The 12,194-nt window shown below is 36.7% G+C and overlaps 1 protein-coding gene across 10 annotated transcripts in view; it reads right to left on the bottom strand.

Moving 5' to 3' along the window:
• The window catches only part of HECW1 (HECT, C2 and WW domain containing E3 ubiquitin protein ligase 1), a 296,682-nt gene that overhangs the window by 63,713 nt on the left and 220,775 nt on the right, over positions 1-12,194 (bottom strand). For 6 of the 10 annotated variants that reach the window (XM_087892404.1, XM_034416519.3, XM_034416522.3 and 3 more), the window contains 4 exons: positions 11,439-11,581; positions 10,174-10,274; positions 6,604-7,977; positions 5,132-5,233 (listed from right to left, as the gene is read on the bottom strand). In XM_087892404.1, the coding sequence (XP_087748530.1) occupies positions 5,132-5,233; positions 6,604-7,977; positions 10,174-10,274; positions 11,439-11,581 (1,720 nt within the window). The remainder of the gene's footprint in view (positions 1-5,131; positions 5,234-6,603; positions 7,978-10,173; positions 10,275-11,438; positions 11,582-12,194) is intronic. The other 4 variants (XM_087892405.1, XM_087892401.1, XM_087892403.1 and 1 more) reach the window with 2 other exon arrangements.

A 12,194-nucleotide genomic window follows, 5' to 3' on the forward strand; every position in this document is an offset into this window, starting at 1 on the left:
CAATTGTCCATAGTTGTTAAGGCTTAGGGAAGTTGAAATCCCACAGTATTAGGAACAATACATGTTCTCCATCCCATCTCTCAGCAATGAAGCTGTTCTGGATAATGAAATGATCAAGGAAGACCTCAAACATATAATATATCTCTCATTAAAGTTTATAGATTGCCATATAGTTTCCAAATTAGGGTATATATACATTAAATAAATGTATATTTAAATAAATATATAATAAAAATAAATAAAAAAATTAAAATGTATATTTAAATAAATATACATTTTAAGAGTTAATATTTTGCAAGAATTAGGAAATCCAAAAAAACCCAAAACCATTTTATTTCAAATCTTTCCTTATTTGTTTCCATTTTTTGTAAGAATATTTTCTAAAAATTTGAATGTTTTTTTTTTAATGATGGATGAAAATATACATAACAATAAGCCAAGAATAGGATGTACATTATTGTTTGGCATATAATGCCAAAATATTAACTATGATTAGGTAAGTAGGCCTTAGATTGTAATAATTATTTTAAAATGTGATGTTTGGAACACTGATCACTGAATCATTAAAATTCAGAATGTAATAGAAGAAATTGGAAATTTGTTCAGTCAGTTCAGTGAACAGTTTTTGTTCAGTGAAATTATGAATAATACATCAAGATTTCATACATCACATAAAATGGTTTATGAAAACTGAAAAAACAATTAATTACCCAGCTGACAATCTATAGGGAAAGACTGTAAATTTCTTTCATATACTATAAATTATGCCATGTGTATTCACATACTTTAAAGATATAACTGGAACATCATGTCAAGATGATAGTGATAACAAAGTAGTTTCAATTCAGACATGCTGTAAAACTTCATCCACTTTCTGCATATATTGAAAATATATTAAATGGTTATAGAAATTGGAATAATTGATAGATTATTGTTAACCAAGCACTCCCTAGCTTTACACATTCATGTATAACCAGAACCTAAGAAGTGTGTCATTTTTATCACGGCAACTCCTATATGGAAGAGCATTCCTATGTTGACTTCTACAAGACTTTGAGAACCTGGTTTCTTTTTTGTGCCTTGGATAAGCCCATTCTGAAATTATTATTAATTAAAATGTGGTATGTTTTGTTTGATCTGAATTATCCTGTACTGCTGTGTTTCATGTTCTTTGTATTTATATTTTTACATTTTTAGCCAAATGGTAATTGTCTAGAATTGGGTAACCATAGAAATAATATACCGTGTTTCCCCGAAAATAGGACATGTCCCGAAAATAAGGCCAAGCCTGATTTTTGGGGTGGGTGTAAATAAACACCCTCCCCCAAAAATAAGCCCTAGTGAAGGGGTGGGCGTGGCCAGCACAGGAGGCAGCCCTTCCCTTGCCCGGTCAGCTAATGGCAGCTGGGCCCTTTAATTGTGACCCGCGGATCAGCTGAGCTGATCGGGAGCTGCCTCTCATTCTCTTTCCCCCAGTGTTCTTGGTGCTCACTCGCCTCCCATGTATTCATCCACCCTCCCCCTCACCTGCAAACTCCTGCCCCGCTCGCAAGACAGCAGCCGCCTGGCTCTTCTTGCCACGTTGTGCCCACCTAGCATTGAGGATGGCTTCCCCTGGAAGCCACTGGAAACAGAGAAGACGCTGATCGGGCCAGCTGCCTGCTGCCAAGTCTTCCGAGAGCCCAGGCAGAGTGTCTTCCGACAGCCAGAGCAGCGGGCTGCTTCCCACTCTATGGTTCCAACTCCATGCGGCTGCCCTGGCTCCCAGAAGACTCAACAGCAGGCAGCTAGCCCGACCGGCCTCTTCTCGGCTTCCAGCTGGGTTTTGAAAGTGCCTCAGTGCTCGGATGGTATCTGCATCAGTGTGGTCTCCCCATGAGGGGCTGCAGCTCCCTTCTGCCAGAAGACTCTCTGCCCCAGCTGTTGGAAGACTTGGCAACAGGCTGCTGGCTTGAGCAGCGTCTTTTCCGTTTCCAGCGGTTTCCAGCCAGGTGCTCACTGGCTTTGTCCACATTGAAATGGTGAGGCCTGGGAGGCACGCAAGCGGGAGAGGGAACAAGCGCTTGCACAGCTTGGCACCTTAGGGCCTCTCACGTTCCCCCCCCCATAGGAGGGACACGGCTTGATGGCACACGGAGGGTGCTTCTCTCTGCCAGAACCCCCGGTTAATAAGGTCAAGGCCGTATTTCGGGGGTCAAAAGAAACACAGTATTTTAAATAAATGCATAAATAAAGCTGTATGTATGCAGGCTTTTCTGCCCCGTTGATCAATGCTGGCTTCCTGGATACCGTATTTTTCAGAGTACAAGACGCACAGAAGTATAAGATGCACCTTAGTTTTTGGGAAGGAAAATAAGAAAAAAGCTGATTGGCAGGTGGATTGGCCTCCCAGAATACCCCCAATCAGCTGTTCCCAGAGGTGAATTTTAGCAACAGGTTTCTTGGTTGTGAGCTCTGTGCCTTGCTTTTTTTTCCTGCCTCTGAAACTTCTGAAACTTTGTTTCAGAAAAAAACTTTCTTTTCTTCCTCTGAAAGCCTCCGAAACAGAGAAAAAAAGCTCTGAAGCTCTGTTTGGGGGCTTCTTTTCTGAAGCTTCGATTCTGATGCTTTTTTCAGCCTCTGAAACCTCCGTTTGAGAAGCTGGGCAGGGCTACATTCGGAGTATAAGACGCACCTAGATTTTCACCCTCTTTTTTGGGGGAAAAAGGTGCATCTTATACTCCGAAAAATACGGTACTTAATATCTAGGCATCAGTTAAATCAGTGTTTCTGAAACTTGGCAACTCTTAAGACATATGGACTTCAAGTCCCAGAACTGGGGAATTTGAAGCCCACATGTCTTAAAGTTCCCAAGTTTCAGAAAGTTTCACTAAGTTAGATAAATGGCTTAATACAAATAGTTCTTTCTTTATTACATCAGATATACATCAAATTTAAATAAATGTTCTCTCAGCTTAAGTGTAGTCTATTTATTGCTATGAAGCACTATTCAAAACATAAGATATTAAATCTTGAGCTCAAATTGCAGATGCAATCTAAGAAACTGAATTTAAAAATCATTCCACTGAACATTATCATTCCAATATAATTTTAAATCAAATTAAGACATAAGTAATACAATTTGTGCAGCTTTCAATAGGCATAAATCCCTAAAGGAAAAAAATATATATTCAGAAACACAGAACAAAGAAATAAGAAGGTATAATAATGGGAACTAATTAATTAGTTCTTTATTTTCTTGTTAATAAACAACCCTAGATAATCCATGACCCACTGGGTCATTATTTCAGAGATATTTCCTTACCTAAATGGAGAACAGAATGATCAAGGACAAAAAACAAAACAGAACCCCAGTATGAGTGGGAACAACTTCTGATTTCCTCCTGGCATGACCATGGCTGACTCTGTGATAACCAATGCTGGGAGTGGTTTACCTGGCCTCTGCAGGACTACACTGGGACTGATCTTTTGAACCTTTGAGGGGTTATGTGGATGCCTGGCAGCACTGAAGCAACCTAAAATTTACTAAATTTCATAACACAGGAGTCATGGATCCCAGATTTTGCAATGATAATTTAATACATGTAAATTTGTTAAATAACAATGACAATATTGTTACTGAGAGCCAGTTTGGTCTAGTGGTTAAGGCATCAGGCTACAAAGTAGGAAACAATGAGTTCCAATCCTGCATGAAACAGGATGGATGACTTTAAACATGAAAGTCAGCTGGATGATTTTAGGCCAGTCACTTTCTCTCAACCCAACCCATCTCACGGGTTGTTGTGGGAAAAATAGGAGGAAGATGTGTTGGATATGTTTGCTACCTTGAGTTATTTGTAAAAATAATAAAAATGGATATAAATAAGGAAGTAAATAAATAAAAGTTATTCTTAAACAATAACAGTAGGACAACTTGTTCTGATTTGCAAACTGCTTAGTAAAGATTTAAAAGGAAAAACATTTTTGTCTTATTAGGTGATGTTGCCATGTTATATATATATATCTTTGTTTGGCCTTAGCGTGGAGATTTCTGAGCATTAAATAACTGAAGATTTCTTTTGGTTTATATTAAATTAACAAGAACAGAATCAAATCCAATTATTAGGTTGGTTAATACCAACACTATGAATTATTTATAAAGCTCATTATTCAAATCTAAAAGGTGACAATGATATGAAGTATTATAGATCAGAGCATGCCCTCTAGTGGGCAACACTTATTAATGCAGGACACTTTAGGAAATTTTTAACTAAAAGTATTAATTTTACTTTACTCATTTTGCAGACATATTTTGCAGAAGGATTCAAACATACAAGAAATATGGATGGTTCACTGTCAAAACCATCCACATTTATATGCTGCTTGCTGTCTGAAGATCATACTTCAAATGAAGAGGTAATTTGGATTTGGTGAGATTCTCAGGATAGAATGCATTCTCTTCGAATAGTTGTCCTCTTCATCTTTGAAAAGCAACTGAAGATTTAACTCATCATAGTCACATTCTATCAGGATGATTTCCTGTGCTTTCTGAAATGAATTGGGACTTAAATGCACTATGATATCTGGGGGAAAATTCCTACAGCTGATGCATAACTATATTTGTAAAGCATGAAATGATGAGATAAAATGAAACAAAGGACTTAAAGGGAAAGCAGAGTTAATTTTTCACTTACAGTGTGAGTCTCATGTCATTTTACTTTCTGAAAAGCAGGAACAATTTACATTCAATCAAACCCAATGTTTCAGTCTTGTCTCTATTTCCAAGTTTTAAAACTGCCTTTTAAAAACAATACCGGGTCCTATAGATAATAATATCCTCAAATAATTATTGGATACTTTGTTATTGTTCAAAACTTAAAATGTGTACCAATATGCACATGGCAAGAAAAGAAATAATAAACTGTAATTGTGAAAACAGCATAGAATCAAGGAAAACAAACCCAGGAAAAATCCTAGTGCATCTGTTAAAAAAAAGTATTTCAGGCATAAAAGGAAAAACAAAAGACAGATGGTGGCAGGTTATATTTTAGCAAACCTAAAATTTGTCTTGCGAGCAACATGTAAGTACAGGAGATATTGATATTTATTTTTTAGATGAGTTAAATTAAATAATATAAAATCTGAACCTTACTTGGTGGGAGAGGCTCATCAACAGTTGGGTACTGATGGTGGTCAGGTCTCAATGAAGGAAGCTGGTTGATTGGCTGAGAATTATGCAGCAAAGGGCAATCACCTATGGATAAGAAAGTGCAGAAGTGCATATTCATTCAAAGTTGCCACACCTTGATTGCAGATGCATTGTGATAAACACATATGATATGAAGGTTTGGGAATGATAAGAGTTGACAAAAGTTTGGTGTAGTAACAATCTAGAAATATTTATATATCAGACAGGTACTGAAATATAAAAGCAAAAGAAAGATCTTTGGAGTATTGATGGGTGAAATCTCCACATGTAAACCCATAACAATTTAAAACATCAGGTGAGGATATAAATGTAATCTTCCTCAATTGGCACTAACTTTTTAAAGTTAGAATTCCAGCCAGCATGGCTAGTGATTCTACTGCTGAATGTTGTGTGTCTACACATGGAGGGCACCGCCATAATAAAGGAAGATACAGCATATCTAAGGTGATGTGGAACATATTATATACAAAACATATATTCAAGTCCAAAGGAAATAAAGAGAAATAAAAAAGAGTTTAGTGATTCTAATCAGCCAATCTGTACTTGAAAATTTCTGAATTTGGTGGCTTCTTAGAGTATTATTTTCGTCTATAATACAGGGTTAAATTCGCTCTTTCACCTGAGGTGTATTACTCATTAATAGAGAAAGTAGACAAGGACTCATGGAGCTGAGAAAAAAATGTTTAGAAATAAGGCAGAAATCTTGTGATCTGCAGCACCTGATACTCAATGATAAATGCTTAGGACTGTGATAGCGAACCTATAGCACGTGTGCTGGAAGTGGCACGCAGAGCCATCTCTCCAGGCATGCGAGCCATCGCCTGTTGCTCTTCTGGTTCTGCCGCGCTGACCAGCTAGACTTCACACATGCGGGAGTGCTGGAAACCGGAAGAGCAGCCGTCTGGTGCGCCTGCGTGTTCTGGGAAGATGATCTTCCAGTTTCCGGCACGTGCACGATCACCAACTGGCTGGTCTTTGCACGTGCATGCGGGCCAGAAACTGGAAGACCAGGTGGCCGGTGCGCATGCACGCACTGGAAATCGGAAGATCATCTTCCCGGTGTGCGCTGGTTGGCTGCTCTTCCGGTTTCCGGCATGCACATACACGTGTTCCCGTTTCGGCACTCAGTGCTGAAAAGGTTCGCCAACACTGGCTTAGGACATGGACTGCAAAGTGGCAATCATATATTTCCTACTTTCTACACACCATACATTTGATAGCTCATTTCCTAAGTAAATTATCATGAAAGCACAATAAAAAAGAAAATTCAATTCCCACACCTGCATTTAAAAGTGGGTTTTTAAATCTGATATCCTATATTAAATAGAAGTTTCTCTATATGATATGATCTTTATTATTTATTGTTTCTGCCTAAGTTATGATATTCAAGGTTGTCCTCCTCCTCCAAATCTAACCTTCTCTTCTGATGCTTGGGCCTGCTACTGGAGACTCTATATTTTCTGGAGTTCCCTGTAGATTTGTTCCGGGAACTACCAATTCCTCAGGCCAATGGGCAGAGCTATCCAGTTGTTCCCTGTCCAACTCAGGGCTTTGACCTGAGTCTGGCACTGATTCAAAAGCACTATTTTCCTCCTCTTCATCATCCTGTGAAGAAAAAACCGTGCTCTCAGAAATCTTTGCACTGTCAACAGAAGAGAACCTAGTATGGCTTGAGAATCGGTTGGCACTCTCATGGCCAGAAGTGCTGTAACAGGAAGTGCTGTAACAGGAGGTACTGTAGCAGGAAGTGCTATAACAAGAAGTGCTATAACAGGATGTGTCACACACTTCATACTCAGGGTCACCATTTGGTCTAGGACTCAGTTCACTGTCACTTTCAGTTCTTGGCCCTTCATTATCCAATGTTTGTTCATTTAAATCAGCAAGGTGTTCAATGGAGGTGCTGCGCGGAACAGTTCCCCGGACAAAGTTCTCTTCTACTAAGTTTTCCTGAGGAGGTTCAGCCAACACTGTTTCAGTCTCACTAATTAAATCTTTCTCAGATACTTCCCTCACTGTCAGTTCCTCATCATTCTCTATTACACTGCCTTGTTGTTCCTCCTCCCCTTCTCCATCATCACTACTCAACTGGGCAGAAGGCAAACTGTGCAAGAGATTATGTATTCTTATATAGTGTGTACGGGGAGTCTCAGGCTCCCCACAAGCAGATGCAATCACTGTTTCAAGTTCTGACACAGGCAAGGAACAAGGCCTGCTTTTTCTTTTCACCATGGTCCTTAGTTGTAGCTTGCTCTCCTTTTCATCATCATTCTCATCTTGGTCCTCTTGGGCTGAAGCCCCTTCATTATCCTGATTCTTCTCTAAATCCTTGGTAGGTTGAACATCCCCACTCACCTCATCAATAGATAAGGCTTCTATGCTGATAAAGATGTCACTATCTCCCTGAGTAACAGAATTAACTTTGTTGTTTTCTCTAACTTCAGACTCTGGAGGAGTGCTTGCCAGCAAAGGTAGTCGTTCACTGAGATCCACAGCACTTGGAGAAGGTGTTATTTCCACTGGGATGGATTCTGAGAGATTAACTGTATCTGCTGCTATTGCATCATTCTCTCTATATCCTGCTAGCTCTTCTTTGAAGGAGCAGCTCAAGGTAGGTTCTTCAGCTCCAGAGTTGCCCACACTGATGCATATTAGTGGACATTCATTTAGTTTTTCTGAAGCTGCACTTTCTGAGATCTCTATACTGTTGCATGCTGAGGTGTTAATGGGGCTTTCTTGAAGGTCAATTGATTCATGGTCTGCAGCAATAGAGACCTCTTCATCATCTGCTAGAAGCAAAAAGAAAAGAAACATGACATATAAGTAAAATTGGGTATAAATAATGTAGCCTGGCATTTCAAAAAACCTACATAAATATATACAAATATCTGTTAATTACAGCTCAGACTTAAGCTCACCTCATATATTTTAATAACAAGTGACCTAAATGCATTTATTAAATGAAATAATTTGGAATATCATATATAGACCAAAATGCTTAAAATATTAAGCAAGATATTAATTTTCTGTTATTTAAAACTGAATCCATGATTCATTATCAAATAGGCTAAAAGCCTATATATACTCACCTTGGAATAAATCCCATTGAATACAATGAGATTTTATTCTGAGTAGATATGCATAGCATTGTACTTTGAATTAAGGAGTGCTTTCCTATGTAAAAATGTAAAAAAAGAGAGAGAAATAGATTCATGTGTAAAATATCAACCTATTAAGGTTAATGAGATAATTTTACACATGTCTACTTAGAAGCAGAAATAGAGTTTAATCGATTTAATCTCTGTTTGGAATTAATCAAAAGAATAATAAAGTTCTATATTATTATTAAGGCAAAATGATATTTCTGTTTTCATATGCATGTATGAGAAACAGAAGCCAACTAAATCCCCATGTTGACTCAGAATGCAATGTATATGTTTTTTTTATGAGTATAGTTAATCTTATTACTGACTTCGCAAGACATGGAGAAATATAAAATAAATTATGTCCCATTTTTTCCCCTTTTGCAAACAGACAGAATCTCTGATGATTATGATGGCCATGATTTTGCTTTTTGCTCATTCATTCAGGTTCAATTATATAAATTACAGGACTATGATCTTTTGAATATGATTAAAAGATGTTTTTCTGAAATTCCTGTAAGCATGTGTACAGTACTGTTCATTTAAACAACTCCTTTTTCATATTTCTGCACAAGGAATTCATTTAAAAGCAGCTATGGGTCCCTTCCCACACCCCATCCCCATTCCAAGTTTCTAAAAAAAAGGAGATTTTAAATGAATGGCAGGAGTGGTATTGTCTCAGGCTTATAGGTCTACAATACTTCTTTCAAATCATTTTTGAAAGGCACACACCCCTAATAAATTAGAAATCTAGAAATAACTATACATATACGTATATGTACTTTATTACCATTTTAGCATTTAGCATTCTCTTACTATCTTATGACACAGAACTGAATGTGGTATCTGCATTCCATTCTTCATCCAAGTGTTTCATAATGGTTCCAAAACTGACATGATGAGCCATTGGTTTTCTTCCTATTCCTATTACAGCAACACTGGGTATATGAACATCTATTGGAATGGTACACTGTGAACAAAATGATGGCTAAGCCATCAAGTAAGTCATGGACAGGGGAAACGACCTTTGAGGAACTCTATCAAATTTAAATCTTCTAAATTTGAAAATAGCCCTCTTTAATCTTTTGTCTGTGGAATAAGTCTAGGAGGAAGTCAGGTGGAATGACAGAGGCTTTTTAAAATTACCAAGTAAATTTCAGACTTCAGCAGACCTTTAATATCTAGTCTCCTCTCTTCAAGTCCTGCACTCTATCTACTGTATTGCATTAGCTGGTTAAGTACAGTATTTGAAATTTTACTGTGATTGAAAGTTAAAATGCAGAAAGCATTTGAAATTGTAATGCATCATTCAAAACATTCCAAGCAGGATTAAATATAGAATGCAGCTATTAGATGTCCTGAGTTTCAGAAACATGCAGAAAACTAGGAATCTCTTATAATCTTTAATGCTCATTTATGAGACAAAACTTTACAAAATTATTTTTAAAAATTGCTTGATGATCAGTTTGAAAAGCCGAACTCAGCATGTTATCAAATTATGACACAGAAGACTCCCTCAGTCCCTATCCTCAATTTATCTTCTCAGACCTGAGGAAAATAAAAGAAAATCGACTTCAGTTCCACATAACCTATCAATCTGTGGATTCATTTCTTCTTTGTTTGAAAAGAAATGAAAAAGGAAAATTTCCTATTCCAATTCAAGTTACATGAATCAGAATTTGTGAATAGGCTAAATAAGCCTAAGTGAAGCCAAGCCTACTTGATAAAGAAAAATATCATGGGAAAATAGAAGAACGAAGGCGTGTTGATATGTTCAATGCCTTGAGTTATTTGTAAAAAGAATAAAGGTGGGATACAAATAAATAAATAAATAAATAATACCTGGATGAATTGAAGAAGTTATCTCAAATCTAAACTGTAGCTGGCCACTGACATGTTCTGTTGGTAGCCTTCGTCCCAGTGTGTAGCTAACAACCCTGTCTCTATTGGAAAAAAAGTAAATAAAAAGAGTATTACATTTTTATATATAGTAAACTTGTTGCAACTTCCTCATATAAATTATTAATTAATATTCTTCATTAGACTTATTTATAAAAATCTGATGAAAACACATCATAGGACAATGATTAGTTCTGAACCGAAATCTAAGTCCTAACACTTAAGCCTCCTGAAACTGTACCCCAAAAGTGCAGATAAATTTGGTCAATGCTAAGAGGCGTAACATCAATATTTGTGCTGACACTGAGTTACAGAGATCCAAAAGGATGAAAGAAGTAGTTTTGCCAATCACAACAGTCTCATCTGTAGAAACATGATTCTAGTAAACTTATTATCAGCCTTATACTTAGCATTTTTTTAGTCCAACAGCAATATAATTTCCTTTTCAGAATTAATAGCTTCTATTATAGAAGTAGAGCACAGGCCATATTTTATAAACTGGGAAGCATATAATATTATATGAGCCATTATGCATGAGATTCAATTGTAACTATTAATACAATATATCAGTGTCGTATAGAAGTGCAAGCCACTATATACTGCACAGTGGGGTGTGGTAAGGCCTTGATTGTTTTATAAATTGGTGAACATAACGTAAGGCGTCCCTGTCCTGTATATAGAACACCTAGAAATCACAGCTATGCTTGAAACTGAATTATATACATTTCTATTAATTGTAATACATGCTGAAATATAAACACTATCAAAATTGAATATATTATAAATGGCTATATAGTATATATGTAGAAATCGGAGAAGAGAAAGAAATGTTTGATTATGTTGCTTTTCTTAAGTAGATTGTTAGGTTTAACATTCTAATTTAACACAAAGAGAAGATAGAGTAAAACATAATGGATTTTCTTTTCATTGACATATTTAAAAGACTAGACTTTTATCTAGGCTATCATCTACACTATCATCTGAATTTATTGAAGATTCTATAGTAAGCAGAAGATTGGATGTCTTCTTTGATTAACCTGACATAAATTATTTAAATTATTTAAAATGCTTATCCAAGGTAAAGCAATTAATTGAGATTAAATTATGGATTTCCCCTTCCCAATTGTGTAATTGCAATGGCAACTATCACTCTCGTTTTGATTCTTAGATATTCATAAAAAAGATAAAATTATGTCGCAAAGATTTACCCTATGGCATGTCTTTCTAGTAATCGTTGTACTGGCATGGAAAGCTTTCCCAGAAAACGCTTAATGATAGGTCGACTTTTTGCAAACTTGTCCTTCACCTCTATTTCTAGGACATCAGTGGGCAGAGAAACAAAGCTGAACAGCTGGAAAAGAAATAACACACAAAGGGAAAAAATTACAGGTGTTTTCCCTGCCTTTCCAACTAAATATCTGGATATGTATCTGATTATCCATCACTTCAGTAAGCCCAAGGTCAAATAATGGAAACCCTGAAGCCCATACATAAATCATTGTTCTCTATCAGTTATTATATGTTGTTTTTAATTTGGGAATTGGGGTGTGTGTGTGACACATGCTGACAATATTTCAAATTGAAACCCTCGCTTGTCACTGTTTCTGTCTGCATCGGAAATTCTGGAATTCCAGAAACTTTTTAATTCTCTGAACTTCACTAATACTATTGTACATAAATGGCAACAAATGGCAGGAGATGATGGCTGAGGCCTGGATGAGTCAATTAAAAATCTGGTCATAGTGTAAGTAAGATGTAATTGCATGTGAGAAAGAAAGGCAAAGAGATGATGCTTAGAGAACAGTCATATAAGACAAGGCATAGCCCACAGCTGGATAGTGGGCAGAGGAAGAGGCTCAGAAAAGTCCCTCCCTAGTTTCTTGCTCTAAAAAGGAGATGGCAGGAAATTTATCTTCCCAGATTTGCAAAATTTTGTTAATGTAACAATAGAGTAGAATTAGCTT

Source organism: Pantherophis guttatus, chromosome 4 (assembly GCF_059756535.1).
Source record: "Pantherophis guttatus breed Tessera chromosome 4, ASM5975653v1, whole genome shotgun sequence".
NCBI classification, from domain to species: domain Eukaryota; kingdom Metazoa; phylum Chordata; class Lepidosauria; order Squamata; family Colubridae; genus Pantherophis; species Pantherophis guttatus.